Here is a 27565-nt window from a genome sequence, read left to right as displayed (position 1 = left end):
CAAGATTGGAGAAAGAAATTTTTTTCTAAAATACAGGGGAACGAACTAGTTTTAATTTATTTATTATATTATAAAATTTGACATATGGCTATAACACAATATCTTTTGTTGGAAATCGGTAAATAGGTTTATAATTACTCTATCATGTAAAATGTTATCAATTAATTAATTTTATTGAAATTGTCATAAGATATTTACAGACAACAAATAAAAAAAAATAGGTTTCAACTTATTCAAAATATCAAAATTAAAAAGTGCACTTTGTGTTCATGAAGTTTTTTCTAAAGCATGTTAACATACACGTCTTTGAATTTTTTTTAGCAATTGCCGTATGCTTTTATATACTATAATATATAAAATACTATAGTAATTTAAAATATAAATTCGTGCATAGTATTTTACTAATTTGACAAGTAAGGAAAGCCACCCAAATGCATGCATAGTATTTGACTAATTTGACGAAAAAGAAAAGCTACCCAAATGCATTAATGTGTTTCTGGAAAAGTATACATAGATGGTCGAATTCAAAAGTAACATGTGGCCCAGCAATTCACAAGCTTCTCGAGAATTGTCCAATTCTTCCTTCACTGCCATAAATTTTCACTCACCCCGACTCCCTCAACACACTTGGCTTTTATTTATTTTAGTTACTTGGCGGGGGCACGTAGGGGAGCCAACGAGATGAACTGAGTCGAATTTTAACATAATCGAGTCGAGTCTCAACCTAAGTTTATGAAGTTCGACGAATTCAAAATGTAAAGTTCGAACTCGACTCAAATTTGAGTCTAGCTCGAGCTTAAAAAAATAAAAATAATTATTTTATTTTATATATATATATAATTGAATTCGAGCCGACTCATGAATTAACAAGTTTAATATTTTTAAACTAGAATTTGACTTGGTTAACTCAATATCGACTCGAACTCGATGTTCACGAACTCAAGTCAAGTTCGGATTCGAGCCGTTTGCAGCCTTAGGGGCATGCACTTGCTCTTGAATTCTTACTAGCTCAGCTATTCAGAGCGACTCCTGATACAATTTTTTTGATTTCATATTAACTTTCAAAGACAGCTGATTTAAGGTTTGTTGCGGTTAGGAAAAAATTAGTATTATATTTTTTTAAATTTTCCTCTCAACTGTCAAGTTGAATAAAGACGGCACAGTCGACCCGCCCCAGAAAGAAACTACTGAGACCGAAAAGTTTTGACAGAAAAAGATGCTGATTCTTGTTAGTAGTATACTAGTTAGTATTAAGTGGATCACATGGACACAGATTCTCATGTTATACTCAGTTGCGATGGCTAAATCTAATCCAGCAGCGGGCCAATGAATAATCATTCTAGTCTGTGTTCCTCCTAAAGAACCAATGAGATTGAATAAGATTGATTTCACATGCATCCTATAAAATCTACTACTATCATATTTCAGTCCGGGAAAAAAGCATATACTACTACTACTAATCAATAATCATTGACCTTCTTGATGTTTCTGAGGTCTTGACCCCCCATGGCGTGATCGATTCTGGTTTGCGCATTCATTTGCAAAAGTATCAGCCGCCTTCACCTTTCCAGTCACAGTAACGACTCACTTCAGAGATGTTAGCTTGCTTTTAAAGTGATACCTTAGTCTAGTATTTAAATTCCAAAAGTAATAATTTTTCTGCATTTCCAAAAGATAAAATAATATCATGATCAAAGCAAGCGAAAAAAAAGAAAAGAAAGAGAGAGAGAGAATCTTTAATAAAGTTACAGACACGTTCGAACGTTTCATTGAAATCCAAAAGACCTTTTGGTAGGACAGGGAGACCAAATTCACTGATAAGTTGCTTAGTTTGGGGGAAATTGTAGAAATGCTTTATTGGGGGTTTCTTTAAAAGAATTAGGCGGTGAACCCCTTTTTTCTTTCCTTTGGAATTTAGAGAAGTAGTTAGCCTTTCTTTCTTCTTCTTCAATATTTTTATTTTATTTTATTTTAAAATTTTCCCCCTTTTGGTGGTAGAAAAGCTTAAAGAAGTGGTCGGCCAATAAGAATAAGAAACAGAAGGCAGACAAAGAATTTGTTGAAAGGTGAGATGAATGAATGAATGAATCCAATATCCGTCTGGATTAGATTATATTCTCATAGATCAGAGGCAACAAGGAGGTCCTACGCAGCGTCAGATTTGTATGCATGGATATGTCCTTGTTTGGAGTATATTCTTGGTTCATGTGATTATATCCCATCCGGTGAATGTAGCAACAATTACGCTTTCCCAGTTAGTAAAACTGAAGAAATCAATCTTATTTCTCATACCCTTTTGCTCTTGCCTATAGACTTTAACAGATTGCTACACAGCATCATGTTTTCCTTTTTGAAGAAGTGCATGTTTTACCCAAAATGGTTCACTTATCAACGTTATGATGTTAGTTAAAAAACAAAAAAAAACAACAACTCGTCGATGGTGGGAAGGCATGAAATAGAGCGGTGAAGTTAGATAGATGTCAATGCTTTAGGACTGAATTACGATTGATGCAAACAGAGCTTCTTCCTTTATTATATGGTAACCAACCAGAGGTAGAGATTTTGCAGAATAATTTGATGCATGTATGTATACTTTACTACTAGGAGTAGTATTAAAATGCAAAGAGTGAATTTGAAGGACCACTTTCACTCACCATCATTTTATGCCAATGATGATGAAACAGTGAATTTCGTCCACCATACTTTCTGATCCAGCGAGGCCGCCGCCGCCGCAGCAGCAGATTTAATGATCTTTTCCTAGCTCCAATTTGCCAAAACACACTTTCCCTCTCCCCCCTCCCCCTCCCAAAAAAAAAATTTATGATGGGAAAGAAAATGTAAAGAAAAATTGAAAGGAACCCCCGGCTTCCATTTGGCGGTTTTGAATTAGCTTGCATTATCTGCTTATCATCATCCTCATTGGGCCAGAAAACCAAAAAACAAAACAAAAGTTTATGAAGCATGAAAAACATATTTGTGAAAAGAAACTCTAAGGAGACTCTAGGCCCTGAAAATGAGAACTATTAACCTCACCTCACAGTCAATTGGCTAATGTTGACTTTGGACGTATTTGTTTTGGCAGTGGTTCTTAACATATCATCAGGACCCATTCCGGGAGCCACAGGCATAAAGCTAAGTAGAGAGTCAATCTGTACAACAAAAACCCACGCTGGGCCAAAATAAAACTAGCCAGTACAAGAGAGCCCAGAACTTTCATTAGATTGGCTGCTTGGGCCTACCACATTCTGAGCCTCAGAAAATATATGTTTCCAATCCTTCATTTCATTACCGTCAGAAATCTGCATGAAAGCAGCATGGTGTCCCGTCCCGTATGCTACGAATGGCAATACGCAGCTCTCGTTCCTCTCTCAAATTTTTCTTCATTTATGACTAGCTCCCAGCAATTCTTTTCTCTCAGAATTTCGTTGCCGTGATTTAAGTATGTGTGTAATGTGTCTTAGACTTGAATGATGGTGCTCACTTTTACTGGTTCATGGACTGAAAAATTGTGCTTCGAACGTCAACCGCTTGTAGTAATGCCCCAGTGAAGCTAATTTGACAGCTGTACTTGTTACTGGTGGTTTTTAGGAAGTACAAATTATTAGAAAAATAAGAGAAACAAATATAAAGATGGCCCGCTTTCTTGATTTTAGGGATTCGTACATTTGTCACAATGTGTCTGTGGCTTAAGCATGTCGTGATTTTCAGTCATTTTTTTTTGTAAGTAAAATGTTGAGATCCATAAAAGGATTCTAGATTTTGTCAACAAATATCAAAGCACTTGTTAGAATTATTTATGAGTAGATTTTGCGGAAGCTATGAATTCAGTTCACGCTCCTGGTGTCCTCGGTGAAACGTGGATGAGCTTCGTGATCTTGAAATTCAACTACCATCATCATGACAACTTGATGAAACTTTGTTGATTTCCTTGTGAGCTTTTACCTTTTCAACTCATTGACATTGGCTTTGTATATATGTGCAGATTACAAGATCAAAACGGTTTAATCGTCCTTGCGATGGACCCTAAAAACACAGGAGAGCTGCAAAGGTCGAATTTCCTCGTGTTAATAAAATGAGTGTGAGTTGCAAAATTATCCCAGTTGTGATTTTGGCCTACTTTCTGATTCTGCTTTGGTGCAGGCACTTGGAGAAGCAGAATGAGCTCCTTAGGGATGCCCATAGGTCAATGTTACATGAATTGCATAAACTTCAGGTCCTCTTTCTTAATCTTTCTGTGTTGTTTGTGCTTTTCTCTTTTATTTCTCCCCATGTGGTTTTGTGTTCTTTCTGATGGCTACATTTGAATTGTTATTCTTGAGAATGGCAACTGACTACAGGGTGAGAATTAGCTTCTAGAGAAGGCTCAATAGTCATATCTTATTCATTTCCAAAGTCATCTACTATAGATATATGGTCCATATAGTAGCATTTCTCATCAATGGTTCCCGAAAACTTTTAGTCCCATATTTTTGGTTTATAGGTGGAGGAACAAACGCTAATGCGCAAATTCTACGAATTGTGGTCGGCTCAAGGTCCGAGTCATAAGGTATGTTTCAGCTGCCCTCAGATACTTGTACTAAAAATTTTTCATCAGAAGTGATGCAACTATATGGCTCCTGTAAAATACTGATCTTATATGGAGTATAACTCCACTTCTATGACTTGTCCGAATGGCATGTCATTCTCAGTATCAATGTTTTGTTTTAGTGTCAAGAATCTGTATTTGATTCTTCCATTTTGCAGAATGCAGAGGGAAATTTTGTGCAGAGTGACAAGGAGAATGGCCTTGCCAAAAAGCATCATTGAGTGTAACCGCTGGCAAACAGGAATTTAGATTTCAACTCTCTGATTGGTTAACTAAACGTGTCTGTAAATGTAGTACATTGATTATCTTGAATTAATATGCAATTCACCTCGCCATCTTAATTCGAGCTTCTTTGTAACTCAACTATATTGATGCTTCCGGGGTTTTTTTTCAAATGCTTCCGTGACTGTCAAAGTTCAATTTGTGTTTTGTGTTTATTGGATACAAAATGGAAACAAGTGTTGAGGATGATGTGCATGTTCGACAAAGTTGGCTGATCCGAAGCTATAATATACGAGTCTTTTCTGCTTAACATGCGCGGCGATGATATATTAATCTGGCGGCAAAATTCTCAATACCGCAATGGTTCTTCTTCCCACAAGTCAGTTAAACTGTTCAAATGATCTCTGATCCTCCTGCCATGAAATGTCCTAGAATGAAGTTTCTATGATGAAATATCCTAGAATGAAGTTGATAGCTTTCCTGTAAATTGCAAATTGTAACACACAAGACTTGAGAGCAGATTGCGTTCCTAGTGAAAATTTTTGTTCTCCTAGGAGTTCCTAGTGAGATTTTGTGTTATTTTTCCTTATTCCGTTGTTTAAATTTGAATTTACTTCAAATCTGATTGTCATATCTGAATTTATTTCAGATTTGAATCTATGTCAACATATATTATAAGCTTTGTTGGAGTTTACAACTGTTGATTAATAGATTTGACGATTGCAACATGCACAGAGTGGGTTGCAACAATTTATTCTACGAGGAGATGATTTTAAAACTGATGATACTTTTTAGATTTGTTCTTAATTTCTCAGATCTTTTGTATCTGTTAAATTACAGATTTACAATTTTAGTGCATGTTTTCTTTAAAACTGCAGATTTAATTAGATTTTTGGTGATGTATCTTTGCCATTAGGGTAACGATATATATCAATTGCATGTTTTCTTTGCCATTAGGGTAACGATATATATCAATCGTGCTGGACGATTTTCAGCAATCCGTTACTGAAATATGTTTTGTTATAAAAAAAATGCCTGGAGCATCTAATTTAGCTTGACTTGTACGTAGTTTTGTTTCTTTTTTCCACCAAGAAACCGGAGACCGAGAGATCCCCACAACTGGGGTTTGAAGGCTCAAATTCCAGCACCAAAGACCAATTGATAGTTCATTTGGATATAATTTGATTTTTCTTCCAAATATGCACATAAGTGAATTTCGTGTATAACTCAGATTAGAAATAGGGCATTTAGGATTCTTAACGGAATACAAAAAGGCGGTAAAGCAAGGAATATTTCTTAATTACTACAAGGCTAGCATACGATCAAGCCTACATAAAAGGTAATAAAGAGCCTTGCTTTCGCCTTGGGTGCCCCCACATGACAAGAAAGAGGTAAGCAAAATTTCCACAACCCACATTTTTCAGTACTAGAAAAAGACTACAACATAACGATTACCTTGATCCGAAATCTACATGGAACAAAACTCACTGAACCCAAGCAGTGTGCTTCCCCAACTTCTACAGATCTCACTGGGCAAGAATGAATCGGCAATGGCGATAGCCTGCAATATGCACTCGAGTATCAATTGCAATTCATGAATACTTTTTTTTTTTTGTTTTTGGTAAAATAAAGATCTAGCAATTCGTGAATACTTTAGAAAGATTACAAAATATGGCGCAAAGAAAGTGGTACTAAATATTGTGTTGTGAGGAGTTTTAAACTGAGTATTATATGCGTCTTGCAAAGAAATGCATTTAACCTTAACAAGTTCAATAAAAGATTTGTACTCTTAGATTATCAGATACGAGTATACAAGGGGAAGATCCTTACTCGGGTCAGAGTCGATAAGCATAGCTGTTCCTCCAAATCCACAAGTCCCACCATTCTTCTTGGTTTTCTGCCAGTAACTATTGAAAGCATAAGAAGCATGAGCCGTAACAGTATTAGGATAATAACAACTCCCACGAGGCCTAATGGCTTCACAATCAGCACCTCCTTCACCACAAGCATAGTCTAGAGCATCTTGCAATGTCTCTGGTGGCACACTCGGTTTTGCCACACACCAAAGCCCCCTCCTCACACTTGCCACTGGTGCAGCCACTGCACCACTACCTCCACCACCAGATGGATTACAGGGAGGTAAATGAAGACCATAAGGAGGGTAGGCAGGATTAATCACTGGAGGAAGTTCAGGAGAAACGGGGAAGGACAATGGTGGAGGCGAAACCTTTCCAGGCCATGGAGGAAGTGGGCTTTCGGCAGCATGTGATGGGGCAGAGGAACCCACAGGGGCAACGGCTGGGGCTAATGGGGATGGTCTTGCTGGGAATGGTTCTATAGTCTTTGTGTTATCAAGAATGAAGGTAAGCTTTCTGCCTGTGGGCTTTGGTTCTTTTGCCTCCTTGACTATAACATGGACTTTCTTTAGGTTGAAAAAGCCAAGATTTTCCATGGCCTCTAAGTGGGAGTCGAGCAAAATGTTGGCATTATCTGACAATGTGGGAAAGTGTGACGGTGGGTTCGCTAAATAAGGTGAATTGATGTGCTGCAAGAAGCTTAGCAGGGGTTTAATATGTGTTTCTGCTATGTCAGACCTGAATGTTCCCGCATTTGGGTGCATACAGCTGGAAGAGAAAGAAGCAGAGACTTTGATTTCTTGATGCAAACCCCACCTGGTAAGAGTGTAGTGGATGTTCTTTAATGATGGCAAAATCAAAGTCAAGTATTCCTCTAGGCCTTTCCCGCAGAGGAGAGTGTGACCAACAACAATGGTGGTAATGTTAATGCGAGGGTAGTGAGCCAGAACATGTGCCCTGGTCCAACTTTCAGCCATGAGAATGCTGCTGGAAACCTCTCTGAGTTGCTCATTTGGCACCACAGCAGCTGTCTGAGATAAAGCCTCTCGACTCACCGGGATTGAGTGGTCATAGAGCTTTAATAGCTCAACTGATGATTCTTGACCTGATGCTGCAACGAAAATAATTTTTTTTTACATCTTCAATATCGAGACATTCGGCACATTTATGTGATGTACTTGGATGGAAGATGACTGGCGCTTACCAAATAGAGCAAAAGAGATGAAGAACAAGTAGAAAAGCCTCAGCATTTGGATCATCTCTCAGCAAAAGAGAGTAGAATGTGCAACCAAAGAAGTGACTCCAGCTCCTGGAAGACCAAGAAGTAGGAAGCCTGCTTTCTCAGGCTCAAAGATTTTTGGCCTACAAAGATCGAAGTAGAATAATAAAATATTATCATAACCACAATGAGATTTATTAATAGCTAATTTAATGTGGTCCTAATTCTTAAAAGTGTGACCGGAGCAGTTACCTGCATAAAAGCACTGGAGGGTAGAACTTAAAATGAGAGTGTACCTTGGAAGTGGAATCGGACTTAAAAAGAGTAACCAAAATTTTCAACCGCAGTATTCTCTCGATTGAAGATTGAAGAGAGAATCGGTACGAGGAGCAGCAGAAGATTTTTTAAGTAGCGTCGGAGGTGGCAAAAGGTGAGTCGTGGTGTGGAATACTGGGACAAGACCACATGCATTGGGCGTGGGAAGTGCATACCTTGATACGGTTCTAATCTGGGTAGCATCAAGCCAATGGATTGTTATTTCATTCTTGATTATTTGACCCCACCAATTGATTGCTAACATAACATTTGGTCCAATTATTACATTAAGGATTTAATTTCTGCACAGTCCTTGATATTTTTACAGACCATTTTAGCTTTTCTTTTCTTCATTATTTTTCCATCCGACTATAGAGTGATTTTAGTCTCGGAATCCAGCTGTCTGTTGTCCTTGGTAGCTGCGACTTGCGAACCAGTGGGGAGCATCAAATGATCACGAGGCCACAATGAACAAAGGGGTTAGAAAAGTCCAACCATTTCCCCCCGGCTCTTGGATGCTCAAATGGATAAACCGTTTGGGCCAAAACTGTGAATTGAAGAATTGGGTCCTCGGAAAGGGCATCAGTAAAGATGGGATGGGACTACTGAGCCAGTTGACAGCTAACCTCTCGTGGGCCCAAATGGACTTCTGTGCCAACCTGAGTGACATCTCTCAACATCCTGGACCCCTTTTTTTTTTGTAAAAAAGAAACAGCCTACAGAGAGCTTCCTGGTGCTATTTTTCAGATTCGGATCCTTTCGCAGTTGCGCTTGTACTAGCAGAGCAGTTGATTTAAAATTCAAAAAGCTCCGACGGAAAAAACCACACTTCAACAACTGTGGATCCGTGTACTTGCGCTCCTGAATGAGCGCTACAACCAAATTGATTTATGCGTTTCAAACCTTTTTTTTTTTTTTTTTGCACAGGAACAGAGAGAAAATTCAGAAATGTTGGGTGGTCATCAGTTTTTTTCAATGGAGTAAGTGTGGAATGCGTGTTTGGTGAGTAGAATGTAGGAAGAAACATGAAATCGTTGTTGAAACTTGAAAGGTGATATAATTGATTCCATTCCATTCCATCCCATGCACAGGTTTTGTGCCTGGGGAAGTTCTCCAGGCTTTGCATAAAATGCGGTAACGAGTCCTGGGACGATACTGATTGAATCCTGAGAAGAAGCAATTGCCAAAGGCGTGTTTGCCGTGCGAGTTGGAACTGCCCTTTCTTTTTCCCTGGAATTATTCTAATTTGTACAAAGGGGATTCAAAGGTTTCGTATTGTCCACTCCAGGACAAAACACATCCTAGTAGTAACCTCGCTTTTACCGTTTTTTTGAATCTCATCTTTTGCTGCATCCAGATCCCAGAGCACATAACTTTTCCTCTTTAATTTCTGTAGGGCTATGTTGTTACGTTTCGAATGGTCTCTGAACAAAAAGTAACTTATCACTTATTTTTTGAAATAAGTTTTACCCAAAAAATTCAGCGCCACTTAATTAAATCAGATGTTTAATTTTTTATTAGGGTTAAAATGAAAAAACCCCCCGTGGTTTCAAAACATAAAAAACGACATCTCATGTTTTGAACTAAATTATAAATTAACAAAATTCGTTAAACTTAACGAAAATGACGATTTTGGCAGTTAAACTTACCGGATTCCGTTAAATTTACCGGATTCTATTAGTTTACAATTTAGTTCAAAATATGAGGTATTATTTTGTATGTTTTGAAACCACGGGGAGCTTTTCTGTGCATTAGGTGTATCACAGGAGACTTTTTTGTTATTAATCATTTTATTATCAAACGCGCCTAACCATGTTAAGATTTGAATTCACTAGATTTAAGTATTGAATGTGGTCATCAAGCAGGGCCTAATATTTGTTACGGATGATGAAGGCAAGTACAGTCCTATGCTCAAAGCCAGCCGATTCTTAGTGCAGATCAAACAGAAAAGGTAATCGAGCACGAGCAGCAGCTATTTTGCATCTGCCTGCCGTTGATGATTATATACGCTGCTGAAGCAAAGTAGATGCTTGACGTGCAGGACGATAATGGAATTTTCATCACTATTCCAGTATGCTATCCTTAACAAGCTCAATAAACTTTAAGGAGAAAAACACGGATTATATATTAGTACCTCAAAAAGTAGCAAGTAGTATTTGTTACGATCTCCAAATAAAGTAGAAAAAGAACGGCAGTGACAACTGACAAATAAATTACATAAAAACTTCAAAAAAGGAATTAAGAGCAATACAGGAATTTTAATTACTAACTTCTCCTACACCACTGTTGTCAAGTGCCTCCTTGACCTCGTAATACAAAATCCTGTTGCGACAGTAGTTTTGTTTCAATTGCATATCATTAGCTTTGGTGGTGCAGGGGGGACAAATTAACATGCTGCTGCATCTTCAACCCTCTATTGGAGTGCTTTAAGAATTTAAGATACAAGAGCACTACAGGTTAAGATAAATCTATGGTGGGAGTACAGAAAGAACATTTGTCGCATAATAACAGTAGTGTATGAACTCAGGATGAAAGTTGCCCACAAAGGCATTCATTCATAAAGTAAAAGCACACTTGTTTTCCCCTTTTCCGCAACGTTCCACTTGTCTCGTTGCACCTGAAGCAAAGAACATCAGTAAAAATACAGTATCGTGTCTGATATACTTTGTTACTAACAGCGTTGTGGCCCTTGTGGGAAATCCGGAGACTGGATCCTAAGCTCTGGGAACATCATTTATTTAAGGTTCTTTCATGGTTAAACAAGGCCTTAATGGCGCAACGGTATAAGACAAAGAAGAAAAAGGGCTCTAACTTAAGAAAATTGACGTAAGAAAAGTCTAAAGCAATAATCTCAGAAATTTCTGCTGAGCTCCTTGAAGTTTTAAAAATTGTACTCATCCTTCTTATTCGCCTAAAATGATAATACTAGTTTTAACATCTTAATAAAACTTACCTTGTTGGGTATGAATAGATAAAAGATTGGGATTTATAATTATATTTTTTCCTTTCTCTTTCTTATTCCTCATGTTTATATTTTTGCCAATAAAACCATAAAATATAAATTCTGACCACTAAATGTTGAACTAGCGACTTTTTTGTTTTTTGATGACTTTGAATGTGATCTAATTTTTATTTGTCGATCTTTTTTCTTTATTGGTATCAAAAGAAACACTGGTTCAAAAAGAAATTACTCAAAAGACTACTTCCAGACTATGATAGTTTTACCAATCTAAAAATCCACAAATTCTAAAAGAATTATAGCAATCCTTTCTTTTTTAAATTTAAAAAATATATATATCTCCACTAAGTCACCATTAAAATAACCTATCATAGTAATAGAACTTTTTGTCATAATTGCTTATCAACAATAAACATGGTATTAAAAAATTCGCATTTTTTCCTTATATTTGTGTTAGATATGTTACAGCTGCTTTGGAAAGTGATTCAAACCTTATAAGCTGTGGATCTTTTAGCGCATTCATTTAAAATTTTGATCAAATTTAGGACTTGTTTGGCAATTGAGTTTTTTTGTCAAGTTTATCTGCTACAAGTTTTTTAAAAACTTTAGCTACAGTAACCACAAAAAAATTCTCATAGTTTTTAAACTATAAATTTCAAAATATTAAAAAATTTACACACTTCACAAATTTTTTAAAAAACTTCTACAGTAAGTTACAGTAAAGTTTTGGACAAATATAAAAAAAACTCACTTGCCAAACGGGGCCTTAAAGTTTGGTTACCAAAAGCGTTAAATTAGCGAGAATAGGTGCAATTTTTAAAAATTCAAGGGAGCTCTTTGAAATTGCTAGAAATCTCAGGGAGGCTTATGAAATTATCCCATAGTTTAATAATCACTACTCTCTTTTTCCTCCTGGATGCTATCTTCGTCGACCGTCATGTCAAGTGAATTAGCTATTTTGTCAATCTAAATCTGTTCTCCAATAATGGTCACATCATTGATTCATGGTACAAAGTCAGTCGCGGTGGGCTTTTAGAGTTTAGAGCTAAGATCCTAGGCCTTGCATAGAAATAAAAAATCAGCTTCTCAACACCGACAATTTTTTATCAACTAACTACTCTACTCTACTCATTAGGCTTGGTTCTTCTATTAAAAAAAAGAAGGAAAAAAAAAATAAAATGTTCAAGATTTTTTGCACTGGTGGCGTAGAAATAATTTGTGTAGGCAAGAAGTCTGTCGTTAGAAACACTAATAGATCATATTCCTTTCTGGTGGAGAAATTAATCATTCGACTCCAGAGACAAATACGCAGTCCAATGAAACAACTATGTGAGACTAAAAGCTTTTTGTTGAAGTGACTATGATGAGAAATAACCGGTATAATTAATCATGAATGCTTTTATTTTATAATTCTCTCCATGCGGCCATTTTATGCCCATTCAATACTTCAATTGGTATTTTATTTCTTTGAACGAATTGGTCCCAACCAAAAAGTTGGCTGAAGAAAAAATATTTTTTTTTCTTTTTTTTTTTGTGGTAGAGAAGCCAGAAAGCAATTTGGGGAAAAAAGAAAGAAAACAGCAATATAATGTAGGCCACCAAAGTATTAGTCTAGTTTCTGCCGTAGATTTATTTATTATTTGGCTGTGCCTGTTATGATGAAAACGATAGTACCGGGACTGTCCAAACAATAAAAACGCCAATATATATATGTATATATCCAAGAAAAAGTGAAAAAGATGTGTAAAGGAAAAGCAGGATGCCAAAAACAAAAAAAAAAAAGCATATGCCGCTGGACTTGTGCTTTGGGCCGTTTCGCCAATCCCTGCTAGAAATCTAGACTCGTCAGTGGAGGGAGACGTGACTGCTGGCAGAGTCACATTTTGGAAAGATAAGGAAAAAAAAAAACGCTAATCCTGCAATAAAACGCACATCAAATCTCATTTCCTTGGGTCTTACAGCCAGCCATGATAATTAATGGTAGGAGTAATAATTTATTACGTGCATGCCTTAATCATTAGTACAGAGATTTGTTGCCCTATTTGACGTAAACTACCCGCGTAGAATCCTAGCCGTCACGAGTACCATGAAATTTATGGATATGACACGTGGACGATCACGGTAGTGAGATTACAGCTTGTATGAGACGGACGTAAGAAAAAGGTTGGTAGGGTAGAGTTTGGGACGGAAGGGCATACGTACGACTATAACGGCAAACATGAAGAAAAGAAAACGGTGCTACCCAGCCATTAAAGCTTGGTGGGGGTGGGAGACAAACGTCAAACATGAAGAAAAGAAAACGGTGCCACCCAGCCATTAAAATTTGGTGGAACCTTGCCTCCCACCAAATGTCACATTTAAAGTGGCTTGGGTTCAAAAAAATTCAACCAGATGCGTAGTGCATCCGTCTGATCCGGTAATAGTTCAGTTCCTTCTGAATTATTCTTGGATTTCCTTAGCTCCGCCCTCTCCCTTTAATATAGAATAAATTAGGTTATACAACAGTTATCGTTTCCAAAAAAAAAAAAGAAGAAAAGAAAAGAAAACGGTGCCAACGTGCAATTACCGTTTTTAACAAGGAGGAGGAGGAGTAAATCCTCTAGTTTGGACGTTCTCTTTTCAGCTCCACAAAATAGGTAGTAGTACTAAATTATATGCTTCGGACAAAAAAGGGCTTGAACGCGGTCTTTCTAGCCCCAACACGACATGGCCATCATAGTCCTTCAATCTCAAAAGTACTGATAAAGTCAGTTGTTCTTCGCCACGTGGCATTCTGTTCCTCAAGAAAACTCATCTCCCTCTTGGGTTTTTTATTTCTTTTATTCCACTGCAAATTTACGGAATGTTTGATTTCCAAGTTTTATCAGCACGTAAAGAAATTTTAGTACACAGTTGGAAAAAGAAGGAAACAGCGGCTACTGCTGACATCAAACCATTAACAGCAAGCATCAGATCTTGCAGCCAAAGAGAAGCTTCTCTTTACGGACTCACTACTTCTCTCTCCAGCTTGGTGACCACCGGGAGTTGATAAACAAAAATCAGAGATGAATTGGCGAAGACTAAAGAAACCAGAGATAGGATCATAATGAATGCTCGACGTATCAGCATCTTTTTGACTCTAACACTGATTGCATCTTTCACAACCCAGTCCCCCAAAGCATCCGCTGCAGGCCATGTGTCTCAAGATTTGATTGCACGCGAAAAGCTGAGGAGAATTCTACACCAACCCCTGTACCCAGTGACTTCAGCACCCCCGCCGGAGTCAGTCCCACCACCGCCTTCGCCTCCACCGCCCACACCAGCCAACCCTGAGTTTCCTAATCCAGACCAGCCCTTTTTCCCTGAAGTACCCACTGGCCCAACACCAGATCAGGCTCGACCATCCCCGCAAGCACCGGCAAATGCGACGGCGGTGCCTAATCCGGTTGCCACTCCGGCACAGTTGTCCAAGCCGACTAAGAAAGTTGCAATTGCTATCTCAGTTGGGATTGTCACGCTGGGGATGTTGTCAGCATTGGCATTCTACCTCTACAGGCACAGGGCGAAACACCCTGATGATTCTCAGAAGCTGGTTGGGGGGAATTCACAGACGATCAACGAGGAGTCGCGATTGCCCCCATCTACTTTCCTGTATATTGGGACGGTCGAGCCCTCAGCGCAAACATCAGTGAGCGAAACCAATGCTCCAAATGGCTCACCTTATAGAAAATTAAGTTCAGTCAAAAGATCCGATCGCTATAGGCCAAGCCCAGACCTTCAACCTTTGCCACCGTTAACCAAACCTCCGCCCCCTCCGGCCATAAATTCACCACCACCCATGTCATCATCTGATGAGGAGAGTCATGACACCGCTTTTTACACCCCACAGGGCTCGTCTGTGAGCAACGAGGAAGGGTCTTATACTCCCGGTTCCCGTCAGAATCAACGAAGCAATAACACTAGCCTGGTGACTCAGTCCAGGGCTGAAACTCATGTCAATAGCTCTGTTCCTCATTCCAAGAGAACATCACCAAAATCTCGTCTTCTTGCTTCATCACCTGATGTTAGTAGGCATGCCATCATACCTTCAATCAAGCAGCCTCCAGCTCCTCCTCCACCTCCGCCGCCGCCACCACCACGAATTAATCTAGAACAGCCACCTCAGCTATCTCAGCTTGAGCTCAGCAAACCAGCAATTCCATATGCTCCCAAACGCCCAAAATTTTCAGCCCCACCTCCACCACCAGACATGGCCCGGCTCCAACTAATAAGCAGCCAAGGCCAGGATACATCCAAAGCCCCATTACCACCACCACCACCTCCTCCTCCTCCTCCTCCTCCTCCTCCTCTGCTACTTCCAACACCACGAAAAAGTGCTGCTCCAGCAATGCACACACCTCCAGTGGCTCCCAGACAACCAAAACTGCGAAAATCTGGGAGCCCCAGTCCAAAAACAACTGAAGTTGAGAAACTAGGACCTGAAGAAGAATTTAATGATGGTACAAATTCTTCAGAGAGGCATGATGGTGATGACATGGATGGACTGAGACCCAAGTTGAAACCTTTGCACTGGGACAAAGTGCGAGCAACCTCAGACCGAGCCACAGTGTGGGACCAACTAAAATCTAGCTCCTTCCAGTTAAGTGGATGCATCCAGAACACAGGGGTACTAATAGTTAAGTACTATTATCTGACAAGAAAAACTTATTTTTCTATCTTTGCAGACTGAATGAGGACATGATGGAGTCTCTTTTTGGATGTAATTCTGCTGCTTCAGTTCCAAAAGAAGCCACTAGGAAGTCGGTCCTCCCTCCAGTTGAACAGGAGAATAAAGTACTGGATCCAAAGAAATCACAGAATATAGCGATACTGTTGAGAGCACTGAATGTGACAAGGGAGGAGGTTTCTGAAGCACTTATAGATGGTATGTATCTTAGAAACAAATGGGAATCCTCAAAAGTTTTGGGAGAACATAGGAATGTGAAAGAAGTTCATTTAATTTATCATTTCTATATCTAATAAATCATTAGCCACGCGACCTGATTACTACTTCTATTAGTCTAAAATTTAAAAACAGAAAAATTTTCGGCAATTGTAATTTGCAAAAAGAAGGGATATTAAAATGCACTTCATAGAAATTACTTATTTTTACTTGATAGAAACTACCCCCTCCTTTGGTTTACTACTCTGCCATAAGATAATTCATATCCTCCTAAATAGTACTAGTTGTCATCAGACAGCAATTCTCCCAGTCATCTTCTTATGCTTCAAATGTAATACTTTATGGTACCTATCTACTTCAAATTTTACATTTTACACTTATCTCCCCAGTATCTGGTAAGTTGTTAATTTAAATCTTTTTAGCACAATTAAATCCAAATAACAAAATACTTCATCAAGTATGTGCCATCTAAAACAACAATGTGCTTGATTGGTGGCAACTTCACCTACAACTTGTCAGACATTTGGGCATTCCTATTTCGAATAGTAAATGGGGAGAGGGAAGAGCAGGATGCAACACACATGCAGAGAAAACAAACACACGAACTAAACATTTTTCTCCATTTGCTGAACCACCACCTGCACAATGGTTCCCTTCTTAGTTACAATAATGGACAACTAATGACATAAGAGTGACGCTGATGACATGCACCATCAAATACTAATAATTGAAAGAACTGAGTGTGGGCTGGGGAGTGGAAGCAGCTCTATCCATTTTCTTCCTCTCTGCAACCCACAACAGTTTCACTGTTTCATGCTGGCGTAGTATACCTAGCAATGAAATCAGGAGGTATAAAACCAAATGCCCAATTCAAGATTTTTGTACTTGGTTTATTATGGTTCCTAATTCATGAAACTACTTTTTGGGAAAGCCCATGTTTTTCCATTACCTTGTCATATGGTGTGTGTATTTATTGCAACAGGCAATCCAGAAGGATTGGGTCCTGAACTTCTGGAGACTTTGGTCAAGATGGCTCCAACCAAAGAGGAAGAAATAAAACTCAAGAACTACGATGGTGAATCCTCTAGACTAGGGTCAGCAGAGCGGTTCCTCAAGGCTATTCTTGATGTACCATTTGCCTTCAAAAGAGTGGAAGCCATGCTATACCGTGCAAACTTTGATGTGGAAGTAAACTACTTGAGAAAATCCTTTCAAACACTAGAGGTACAATTTGCAAATCAACTAGAGTTGGTTTCTGCGGTGACAAGACTAGACGTTTTATTCCTAACAATCATGTAAAATGCATTCAACTTCCACTGCTAATGCTAGTTTATCAAGTGTTATAGTTATAATATCATTTTAAGAATTTTTCGACTTGTGGAATAATGCATATTATTTATCAGGAGGCAAGTCAAGAACTGAAGAACAGCAGGCTATTCCTCAAACTCCTTGAAGCTGTCCTCAGGACAGGAAATCGCATGAATGTAGGAACTAATCGTGGTGATGCCAGGGCCTTCAAACTTGATACTCTGCTAAAATTAGTGGACATAAAAGGAACAGATGGGAAGACAACATTGCTTCACTTTGTGGTCCAAGAAATTATTAGATCAGAAGGTGCAGGTTCTGAGCCAACAAATGAAAATATTGCACATAAAACAAATCTGAAAGTCAAAGAGGATGATTTTGAGAAGCAAGGTCTGCAGGTTGTTGCGGGACTTAGCAAGGAACTTGGGAATGTCAAAAAGGCAGCAGCAATGGACTCAGATGTTCTCAGCAGTTATGTCTCCAAGCTAGAAATTGGACTTGAGAAAGTTAGATTAGTTTTACAATATGAGAAACCAAGCATGCAAGGTAAATTTTTTGAATCAATGAAGAAGTTTCTAGAAGAAGCAGAAGGGGAAATTCTCCTCATTAAGGATGAAGAGCAGACGGCCTTGTCCTTAGTAAAGGAGGTTACAGAATACTTTCACGGCAATGCAGCGAAAGAAGAGGCCCATCCTTTCAGGATCTTTGTGATTGTAAGAGATTTTCTCTCTATTCTGGATAACGTATGCAAAGAAGTTGGGAGACTGCAGGATAGATCAATAGTTATGGGTACAGGCAGATCATTCAGAATGCCTGCAACTGCATCATTGCCAGTCCTTAGCAGATACAATGCAAGACAAGATAGAAGCTCCGATGATGATAGCTCATCTCCTTAGGATTTGAAGAAGGTAGCACAGCAAAGGACAACATGTTATGGGTTCAAGCTAGTGACCAAGAAGATAAGGTGTGAATTATCTCATTACTTCAGCTGTATTCAGCATGAAAAGGGCCTTCATGAGTATTGCATGGACAGGGAAAGATCAACCAATCTGCTAGTCAACCCTTAATATAAGAATAAAAGACTTGAGCAAAAGCCGAAGCAAAATAAGGTGCAATACAATGACATGATACAGTATCAAGTGCAGTCGAACGCAAAGCAATTCAGTAGTTTAAGAGATGATGGTAAAGGACTGGAGGGACAGCCTAAGTTATTGTCCAACACATATACCAGTAGGTAAGACATTTTTGTATTGTATACACATATTCAAAGAATCATAAAACGAAATGCCACGCAAAATGGTAGTATTACATAAACGCAGTTTTGATTTCATAATAATCAAGCATAAGAAAATTCTTTCTGTACTTCTGTCTGACTAGTTAAATTGCCTAACTTCGGCCTGCCCACGTTAAATAGGGGAGAAGCATTCGATATCTTTAGCATGAAAAGGGACTGACTAGATGTAAAATTGCAGTTGTTATCCCAGTCAATTCGTATCAGAAACGTACAATGTGAACTCGTGAGTCATGATGTCTTCTAGATTATGTATATTCCTTCAATTTAAGCAGAAGTTGGCAAGCAGGATAGAGCAGACAGACATGGAGATGGCAATGGAAATTATGACAGACAGAGATGAAGACGGCAATGGAAATGCAACCCGCCAAAACAGTCTCAAACCCTCTATGGAAAAATTATGACAGACTATATGAGCAATTAGTTGTCACCCCAGTTAACAACCTTGCTCGAAGTGAAACATGAAGAGGACAAAAATCAGACTAATAAATTAGAAAAGGGTACCAGTATTGGTTGGCCAAGCACATTTTTCCGGAATCTAGGGCAGGAGAATTCCAGCTTCCATTAGTCCTTTCCTAACTCCTTTTTTTTTTTTTGGCGTTTAAATCTAGAAAGTAACAAAGGTCATATTGGGTAAGGTAAGGCAGTGGGCGACCGGAGATGTGCAATTGAGGGAGGGAAAGGCTCGAAAATGAGCACAAGAGGACCGCATAGCGCAGTGGATTAGCGCGTTTGACTTCGGATCAAAAGGTCGTGGGTTCGACTCCCACTGTGGTCGATGGCCCGCTGTGTTTTGCGATTAGAAATTCAGAACAGGAGGCAACAAGGGACCAGCTAATCAAAAGATTAGCATGTCTTTTGCTGATCGTGATTAAATCAAAATGTGGCCGTTACCATTATGAGAGATGTAATTAAATTTATAAAATCACAGATGTCCAAATTGCATTTTATTCCAAAGGTGTGAAATATATATATACTTTTTCACAAGATCTGCGTTCTGTTGGATGGGTTTCGTGCTTTCCGGCAACCAAATCTTCAGGCTAGATGGTGATTTTTCAGGTGATAGATCAATTACGAAGTCCTCCTCAACAATCAATATGACAATATCCAACCTGCCGCCAATTTGTTGAAGATGGTGGATCTGGGAAGTCGCTCTCACGAGCCTTTCTAATCAATCTGTCAGTGCAAAAATTCTACCGGAGATTTAATTGGACCGACTGCAACTTGGTGAATACGGTCAAGATCAGGGAAGTGAATGATGACAATTTATTTATTTTTCTTCTTTTCGGCGAATACGGCCAAGAAGTGAGGCGAACGATTGTTGAACGTTTTCCTTTCAATTTCAACTTCCAACGTAGCGCCTTTTTTTCCTCAAGTCCAAATCACCCTTTTTTTTTTTTTCTTTTTAGCTGTTTCGCAATTGGAGTATGAGTTTCCACAATCGTTCACGACAGTTGTACAATATACTCCCTCCGTCCCACTTTAATAGTTCTGTTTCTTTTTTCACACAGTTTAAGAAAAAATAGTTAATTATATTGAAAAAGTAAATTTAGATTGCTATTTTCCTAAAATACCCTCACATTAAATAGAGTACAACTTTATGGGAACTTGAATTGATGGTAAAAAAAGAATCAACTCTCATTAAATAGGATAGGTTTATAGTAATAGCAACTTACATTGGATAAGAATATTTTAAAAAAATTAAAATACAACTACATTTTTCAATTGGAAAGTGGACTACAATTTGGGACAGACGAAAAAGGAAAACAGGACTATCAATGTGGAATGGAACGGAGGGAGTATCAATGATGGTAATGCACGTTGCATCCTTACATAGCAGCTGTATACATTAACCAAAAAATTAGGGTTAAAAATGATATGTAACTTTTAAAATTACAGAATAACCATTTCATTTTTCTAGACTTAGAATGTGTAAAAAATTAATTTCTACGACGATAATGTGCATATTAATATGATAAAATATATAAAGTATTAACACGTAAAAGATATCTTTTAACACGTTTTACCTTCACGGGTGGTGGATGGTGTATCCTGACTCCTTAGTTGCAAAACACATTATTGTTTTTTGGAAATTATTTATGAAGTCCAATCAAAACCTTTGAATTCGTAAAATTACTCTCCATCTGATGGACCACGAATTTGACCTTAGAATTCGACTTGCGATCGTACAGCCCTTGAGGCTTTACCATTCATGTTCTTTCTTGCTATCAGTAGTTACCTTTCAAGAACGGATCCAAGGAATAATGGAAAGGGACCATTCATGTTCTGGCTATCAGTAGTTACCTTAAAAATGAAATATCCAATTTGCTTATATATCAACACATTTTGTAAAAGCTTCTTGCACACTGGAAGAATTGTACTAATCAAATATTGATTTTGCAATTAAGCACTCGTGCGGTCATGATGATTCCAGAGAGAAGAATGGAGCTCCCGAAATGCTCTTGGATCTCACTATCTTTCTGACCAATATCCTCCACTTAAGCTCGTCCTTCTTGTTCTCTCTCCTTCTCTTGTGCTTGAAATTCCTGAAACGGATGTCTCAAGTGTTAATAGAAGCTTCAAGGGTGATCTTATTTGAACTGTGCTGAACACTAATTCTCATGCCATCAAAAACCGGTTAAATTTGGCAGTTTTAATAATGGAAATGGGGCAAAATTGCACACATTTCTGCTTTTTTGTGATCAAGATACGAGACACAAAAAGAAAAGAAGAAAACTGGGGGAGAAGAAAAAAAAAAGAACGAAAAGAAAAAGAACCAAAGCCAACCTGCACAAAGGAACTCTACAGATGTTTGGATTAGCACAAATTCGAGAATGCAATTCCAAGATTTTCCACAGCCTCTTGCAGTGAATGCAGCCACCAGGAACTCTTCTCTTACATCCAGCGAAATGGCGAACCAGCAGTTCAAGCCCCTTACAAGCGGCATACGGACAAGGTGATTGATCTTTCAGCACAATCTTATCAAGTGGACCAATGGTACGGCATCCATCTCTGAATATATGAACAACAGCCTCCATTGCCTCGTATAGTTGTTCATAAATTTTCCTCTCATTGATCTTCTTAACCCTGTAATCTTGCTTCTGAAAATCAAATTGGCAAAACCATCCAGTTTAGAGAAACGAAACAAATTTCCGGGTCACTATAACTTAGAAGTGAGTAAGCAAGGATATGATAGAAGAAGAAATGCTTACGGCAGCTTCATCGATAATGGATTCAAGAATCTCCCTTTCAAGTACCGGGTGACTTTCCTTCATTACCTTCCATCCCTCAGTAACAGAAACGGGCTTGAAATTTTCGAGGATGAAACGGTGACAAATGAGGCTAAGGCGAGGCGCATCACACAGCATTGCAAGCTGAAAGATATCAATTACATTTTCTGTTGTCAGCAATCTGCGTTCTAGCCACCACTCACACAACTGCTTTAGCTGGGGAACCGCATAGGCATGTGACAAAGCCAAGAGATGCAGAGCATGTTCCTGGAGTTTGTCTTCTTCGTAGCTTCACAAAGAGCACAATAAATACTACAATGGTCAGCAGGCTAGTAGATATGTTACTAATTAAGTAATTATTCGAAGAAGAATTAGTAGGGGAGGAAGAAAATCTTTACCAGGAAGAGTATATGAATCGGATAAAAACTCGGACAGCTTCAGGTGGAACTCCCCGTATTGAGACTGACCGATGACGACCACGATTTTGGCCTTTTGTTTGTTTCAAGATCATCTTGAGAACAGGAGAGGCTACACCCTGTTGCAGACCACATTACATGAAGTTCAAGATCTATAGATTCTATGCATATATATATTTAGGACGAAATCCATTTCTCGAAAATGACGACTGATTGTGAAGAGAATACCATATTTCATCCCCCGTAAAGACAGTGAATGAAAATTAATTAAACGCATTCTGATCCAGAAAATGATTAAAGCGACTTTCCCATATTACTCAGCCGAGAATTTTGTATTCCATCCTTTTTAATCAAGAAAAGCACTCTAATTAATACTACAGAAAGTTCAAATTTGCACCGTCAAATGGAAACCGGTAAATTCAATAACTTACGAGAAAACTTGCGTGTGCATAGATGACGCCGCCATGATCCGTGTGAATTAAAACATCAGCTCGATAACCTCCATCAAATAGCCGGTCCAGTGCTGGATTTCCAGCCGTAGAAGCACGGCAACTTCCCCAATTCTGCGATGCCCTCGGGCTCAGTCTTTTCTGATGGAGGCTGGTTATTGCAGGATAGGGCAATGGAGGTGGGAGTGGGAGTGGGACTGGTGCTGTTTGTTCAGAAGTCAAGGAAGATTCCATGTCCCTGTGATTTCTCTTCACAAAACAGGGCCCCGAACTTCCCTTCTGCAGAGTTATTATAAAAGATAAAATTCAATATCTATTTTCTCAGAGACGTGAATTGCCGAATGCAATTTGGTTTATCTTGAGAAGAAGGATTAAATGCATCGTTTAGGGATTCACGTATTCTATGCATCTTTTACCGTGAACCCATTTCATCTCTAGTAAACATATTTGTCTTGCAGATGAATATTTCTAAATCTCTGGTACCTTTCATGGAGATATTAAAAGCTCTTTAAATGCAGAAGGGTCAGAGACTAATCAAAGGAGACATAAACCACGCTTACCTTTCTCTGTCTGTACAAGAAACACCAAACAAGACCGGCAAAAATGGCGACAGGGTTCGGTGTTCTCTGCTTCTCTTCCCTCTCAATCTCTAATGAATACGTTCCAAATAAGCGTATGTACAGATCTAACGTACAGGTTTATGATTACACAAAAACTAATTCACCGCAATCAATAATTGGAAACCCAATAATGTTACAGAACTCTTCTGACCCTTTGTGTTCTATACTGCCCTGCAATTCTAGACGACGCTACAGTATATACAATATCCTAAGCACCCCCTTCTTGTAACAATGGGAAATTCAAAACGACGGAGAGAAGGGAGAAGGAATTCATTGAACGCGAAGCAGGTGATTATATATAGTCATGTTGCGAGTGAGATCGGGACGTGTGAATGTGAGATTAATGATTATTGATCGAGTCCCAGACAAAAGGTTGCTGATGTGGATTGGAGTCAGCTCCATCGCCAATGTTTTGCACAACAAAGTTGCGGTGTTTAAAGATCTGAATAGTCAAACTCGTGTGCAATTTGGATATCTTCACGTGTGTTTTTACAGTCTGTTTCGCCAATTCGCCATCCACGCGCTTCCCGCGTTTTGCTGCTTCCAACCTCCCACCTCAACAGTGCTCCCTTCAATCAAATCAACTACTCCCATAAATAGCAGAAATCCACCTTGCATATTTCCAAAGACACATTTAATATATTCCAATACCAACTCTTTTCTGGCCGAAATAATTTCAGGGCTCAACACAAAGCTACCTTTTTTTTTCGGATTAATCTTTTTTACACTGACAATATATATACTGTCAGTATTTGATGAATGATAATTATGTAAAATTTGAATTTGAACTCCAACTTTTACATATATGTCATGAATTTAATGGTGATAGTGTATACACTATTAGTGTATATAAGATTTATTCTCTATTTTTTTTGTGTAAATCATAAGTGTCTGTGCATTAGAGGTAGTTTGAGCTAAGTAATAAAGTGGAAGGGATTGTAAGCAGCCTTTTTTGTCTCTCTACCTATAATGCTTACCTTTTTTATATGTGTCCATTGCAAGGGTACAAGATTTTCATAATTGAAGCATGAATCAACATATTCTGTCCATACTTTACAACTGGAATAGTCAGGACTCATGACATGACAATTAACACGCTACAGTCTTATGATTCTCTAACCAAGTGAATTGGGTGTGTTCTGCACATCGAAACATTTTAGTCTTGGATCTCTACCTGTTTAAATTTCTGGACGAAATTGAAGTTGTATTGAACTAGCAAAGGTTTTCTAGAGCGAGACAAAACTTCACCGCACATTGCAGGCCGTAAACACCTGTAGATTCGTTGGACACGGCTGATTTACTTTCACAGTGCTCAGGGAAAAGAGGTATCAGAAATCGCACATTTCTTATCTTATCCAGTACTATAACTTTCCTCCCTTGAGTTGCACAAAGGTTACGAGCGCAGCAATACTACTGTTCTTTTTTTTTTTTTTTTTTTTTTTTTTGGGGGGTGAATTGCCTATAACAATAATATGATTTTAAGTATGATTTATCCTGCTTTCGTAGCGAGTCTGCAGAAATCTTTACTCAGAGAGTGCAGCTGAATCCCAGTATCAAGTCTCAATCTCTCTATTTCTGTTGATAAGTTATTAACGTTCATCTTTCATCACCAAAATAATTAAGAAAAGGAGAAATGAACTCGCAAAAATTTTGTCCCTTTTACTTTTCTAGATGTATCGTTGGGCTCTGCTATTCGCCAACGTTTGGTTGTTATCCAGGGCAGTTAATTTGGGCAAACTTGAGTTCATCGCAAATTCATGAAATTGGGCCACTCATGTGATGTTTTTAGCTGTGCCCATGTATTTTGTATTTGGGCTTCGTAAGTTCTTTTTCTTGGTTAGAACCCGGAGACGCAAACGGGCAAGACAAAGATGCATATGTTGGCATTGCGCAATCAAGTTCACAGGAATCCTTTAATTTTGTTTTTCTTATAGTGCAAGTGAAACTCGTGGAGTATATTACCATTATCGATCAATGACATAAATTTTCTTTTAAAGTTTGACATTTGCAAATTAAAGCATAAAATAAAATTGTCCAGTAATACCACAACGAGGAAGAAATTAATAAAGGTCATCTATATTACGGCTGCAAACAAATCGCACCGAGTCTCGACATAATTTCATTGAACTCGAGCTCGAACTCGAGCTCAAGCTCGACGAGCTGACAATTTCAAACTCGAGCTCGAGCTTCGAAAAAAATAAAAAATAATTATTTTTTTTTTAAAAATAAATAAAATAATATTTTTTCTTAATAAATAATAAAATATTAAAGATATATATGTAATTTTACTATTAAAATTAAAAAAATAAAAAAATTATATATACTTAAAATAAAAAAATAAAATAAAAAAAATATATATATATATATATATATATACTCGAGCTCGTGAGCCGGAGCTTAATATTTTGAGCTCGATTTTGACTTGAGCCAGCTCGAGCTCGATGTTGATCGAACTTGAGTCGAGCTTGACTCGAGCGCTCGCGGGCGGTTCGATTCGTTTGCAACCCTAATCTATATCAACGTAACATGTTATACTGAAACACCGAGACATATGGACTAGAAAAGTCAATCATCCCACAAGGTCCCAATAGAATTATTGCAATTATGGAGAAAAAGAAAATTGGGTGAATTGTTAGCTTAATCTTTTCTCATTTCTGCAACAGATTGGCCACTACAACTCGTTTGACCGATAAAAATGAGGGGGAAAAAAAAGATTGGCTTCCACAACTAGTGTTTTGATGAGACGTGGAGCGTCTCCGGTTATGATCTCCCAACTCAGCGGTGGTCCACCTTCCGCGCACACGTGAAGCCGCTCCCATGGGACAATCACGGTCACGTGTAATTACATACCATTATCAATACTCCACTTCTTTTTACAAGTTGACTTCGTTGGCAACAGCAGGCCATTTCTTCGTAAAAGGGCGGTCACGTGTTCGAATGCATTGTTGGTGTGAGAGTTGTATTAATAGATAATTTATAAAAACTTTTGTAAATGAGCTATGATTCCAGAGGCATGCCCTGACCATTGCTGGTGACTAGAGACCCAACCAAACTTTTCATTACCCAAAAAAAAAAAAAATCCACTTCTTTTCTTTTGCTAAGAAGAAAACGTGGGGCAAAATTATTTTTCACGGGCAAAATCTTATAGCGTGGACCATATGCTACGTTTTTGTTGCTTTAGCTACAATAGTATTTGCCGGTTTAAGCAAATAGTATCATTAACGGCTTAATCACAGCACTCCCAAATCTATGTGGCAGAGTAATGGCTTAATTGTTAGATCTCGTGTCCTCTTTCTAAATTTAATTGGTTACATTAAGTTACGGTGGAGATATCAAGATGCTGGACAAACCAATGATACCTTAAAATAGAGTAGGAAGTCAAGACACAATTGTCGGGTCAATTAATTATTTGTCTTAAATGATGGCTTTTATGGCTTTCACACTATTATATGTGCTGTGCTTTGCATGTTTGATGATAATGGAAGCCTTAAGTGCTACGAGTCTTTAAGGAGTGTTATTCATAGAGGCCCGCCGGAGGGTATTCCATTGGGAAAATTTGATTACTATTGGCCATTGTTGTTCATATTATTGAGAGTTGCATGCAAATGAATTGCGAACCACAATTGACTGATACGTAAAAAACAATTTGCTGCATCAGTGTGGATTAATGATTTTGCACGCAGAGTGAGCGCAAGCCAAGTTTGATGGATATTGTAATGCTTATGACAACCGGCACGGTTTTATTATCAAATGAAGGGAGGTAATTACGCCATCAATTACACTGTAATCATAGAAAAGAATCAATTGAATTGCTACTTTTAGGAGTTTATATATAAAATATATTGTAATAATTTGAGATATATGAAGTTAAAAAATGATTGAAAAACATGTTTATAGAGAATATTAAAAAATTTCTATAAAAAAACTACTATCCAAATGAGGTCGAGAGACCAAAGCATTAGCTTGTCAAAATTTATTTGAGTGTTATAGTGTTTGAGGAACACTCCCTCTATATAAATCCCCATCGCAATCTCAATAATTTGTTTTCTAGCAAAAAATAGATTCCATTTGCATAAGTTATAACCCAAACTGAACCAGAGGGGATGGATGGCTTGGGTGGTTGAGAGGAAGGAGTGTGAGTGAGAGATTTGCGTTCGAGTCCTTCCACTTACACTGA

At 38.2% G+C, this 27565-nt stretch overlaps 4 protein-coding genes and 1 non-coding gene across 6 annotated transcripts; 3 read left to right on the top strand and 2 right to left on the bottom strand.

Moving 5' to 3' along the window:
* The first annotated feature begins 3312 nt into the window (after nucleotides 1-3312).
* Nucleotides 3313-4931, top strand: LOC113778640. 2 transcript variants are annotated; one of them, XM_027324103.1, is made up of 5 exons: nucleotides 3313-3439; nucleotides 3983-4048; nucleotides 4141-4213; nucleotides 4481-4546; nucleotides 4744-4931. In XM_027324103.1, the coding sequence occupies exons 2-5, from the start codon at nucleotides 4017-4019 to the stop codon at nucleotides 4804-4806; spliced, it is 234 nt and encodes a 77-aa protein (XP_027179904.1). In that variant the 5' UTR covers nucleotides 3313-3439; nucleotides 3983-4016; the 3' UTR covers nucleotides 4807-4931. The 2 variants fall into 2 exon arrangements, with proteins under 2 accessions (XP_027179904.1, XP_027179902.1); XM_027324101.1 differs by having other exon boundaries at nucleotides 3313-3720.
* Nucleotides 4932-6007: 1076 nt separating this feature from the next.
* On the bottom strand, nucleotides 6008-8238 carry LOC113778118 (glucan endo-1,3-beta-glucosidase 4). The gene is made up of 4 exons (XM_027323396.1): nucleotides 8179-8238; nucleotides 7868-8025; nucleotides 6638-7774; nucleotides 6008-6368 (listed from the first exon to the last, which is right to left on the bottom strand). The coding sequence occupies exons 2-4, from the start codon at nucleotides 7920-7922 to the stop codon at nucleotides 6334-6336; spliced, it is 1227 nt and encodes a 408-aa protein (XP_027179197.1). The 5' UTR covers nucleotides 7923-8025; nucleotides 8179-8238; the 3' UTR covers nucleotides 6008-6333.
* A 5706-nt stretch (nucleotides 8239-13944) lies between these two features.
* LOC113778595 (formin-like protein 6) lies at nucleotides 13945-18744 on the top strand. Its single transcript, XM_027324048.1, has 4 exons — nucleotides 13945-15773; nucleotides 15860-16059; nucleotides 17060-17301; nucleotides 17481-18744. Exons 1-4 carry the CDS (start codon nucleotides 14242-14244, stop codon nucleotides 18276-18278), a joined length of 2772 nt encoding a protein of 923 aa, XP_027179849.1. The 5' UTR covers nucleotides 13945-14241; the 3' UTR covers nucleotides 18279-18744.
* A 633-nt stretch (nucleotides 18745-19377) lies between these two features.
* Nucleotides 19378-19451, top strand: TRNAR-UCG. The gene has a single exon. It is a non-coding gene; the product is annotated as a tRNA-Arg (tRNA).
* Nucleotides 19452-20845: 1394 nt separating this feature from the next.
* LOC113778034 (BTB/POZ and TAZ domain-containing protein 4) lies at nucleotides 20846-23669 on the bottom strand. The gene is made up of 6 exons (XM_027323281.1): nucleotides 23329-23669; nucleotides 22751-23047; nucleotides 22302-22438; nucleotides 21886-22192; nucleotides 21461-21774; nucleotides 20846-21219 (listed from the first exon to the last, which is right to left on the bottom strand). The coding sequence occupies exons 2-6, from the start codon at nucleotides 23000-23002 to the stop codon at nucleotides 21093-21095; spliced, it is 1137 nt and encodes a 378-aa protein (XP_027179082.1). The 5' UTR covers nucleotides 23003-23047; nucleotides 23329-23669; the 3' UTR covers nucleotides 20846-21092.
* Between the last annotated feature and the right edge of the window lie 3896 nt (nucleotides 23670-27565).

The sequence above is a fragment of the Coffea eugenioides genome, chromosome 7, assembly GCF_003713205.1.
Source record: "Coffea eugenioides isolate CCC68of chromosome 7, Ceug_1.0, whole genome shotgun sequence".
NCBI lineage: Eukaryota > Viridiplantae > Streptophyta > Magnoliopsida > Gentianales > Rubiaceae > Coffea > Coffea eugenioides.
This window is presented reverse-complemented; position numbering and strand designations above follow the sequence as displayed.

Coding starts and splice junctions, on each gene's coding strand:
- LOC113778118 (XM_027323396.1), bottom strand. CDS start 7,922: ATGATCCAAATGCTGAGGCTTTTCTACTTGTTCTTCATCTCTTTTGCT. Junction 7,775..7,867: donor CATCTCTTTTGCTCTATTTG/GTAAGCGCCAGT, acceptor TTTTCGTTGCAG/CATCAGGTCAAGAATCATCA. Junction 6,369..6,637: donor GCTTATCGACTCTGACCCGA/GTAAGGATCTTC, acceptor TGCATATTGCAG/GCTATCGCCATTGCCGATTC.
- LOC113778595 (XM_027324048.1), top strand. CDS start 14,242: ATGAATGCTCGACGTATCAGCATCTTTTTGACTCTAACACTGATTGCA. Junction 15,774..15,859: donor CTAAAATCTAGCTCCTTCCA/GTTAAGTGGATG, acceptor CTATCTTTGCAG/ACTGAATGAGGACATGATGG. Junction 17,302..17,480: donor AATCCTTTCAAACACTAGAG/GTACAATTTGCA, acceptor ATTATTTATCAG/GAGGCAAGTCAAGAACTGAA.
- LOC113778034 (XM_027323281.1), bottom strand. CDS start 23,002: ATGGAATCTTCCTTGACTTCTGAACAAACAGCACCAGTCCCACTCCCA. Junction 22,193..22,301: donor CGATTCATATACTCTTCCTG/GTAAAGATTTTC, acceptor CTCTTTGTGAAG/CTACGAAGAAGACAAACTCC. Junction 21,775..21,885: donor CCATTATCGATGAAGCTGCC/GTAAGCATTTCT, acceptor TTTGATTTTCAG/AAGCAAGATTACAGGGTTAA.
- LOC113778640 (XM_027324101.1), top strand. CDS start 3,674: ATGTGTCTGTGGCTTAAGCATGTCGTGATTTTCAGTCATTTTTTTTT. Junction 4,214..4,480: donor ATGAATTGCATAAACTTCAG/GTCCTCTTTCTT, acceptor TTTGGTTTATAG/GTGGAGGAACAAACGCTAAT. Junction 4,547..4,743: donor CTCAAGGTCCGAGTCATAAG/GTATGTTTCAGC, acceptor TCCATTTTGCAG/AATGCAGAGGGAAATTTTGT.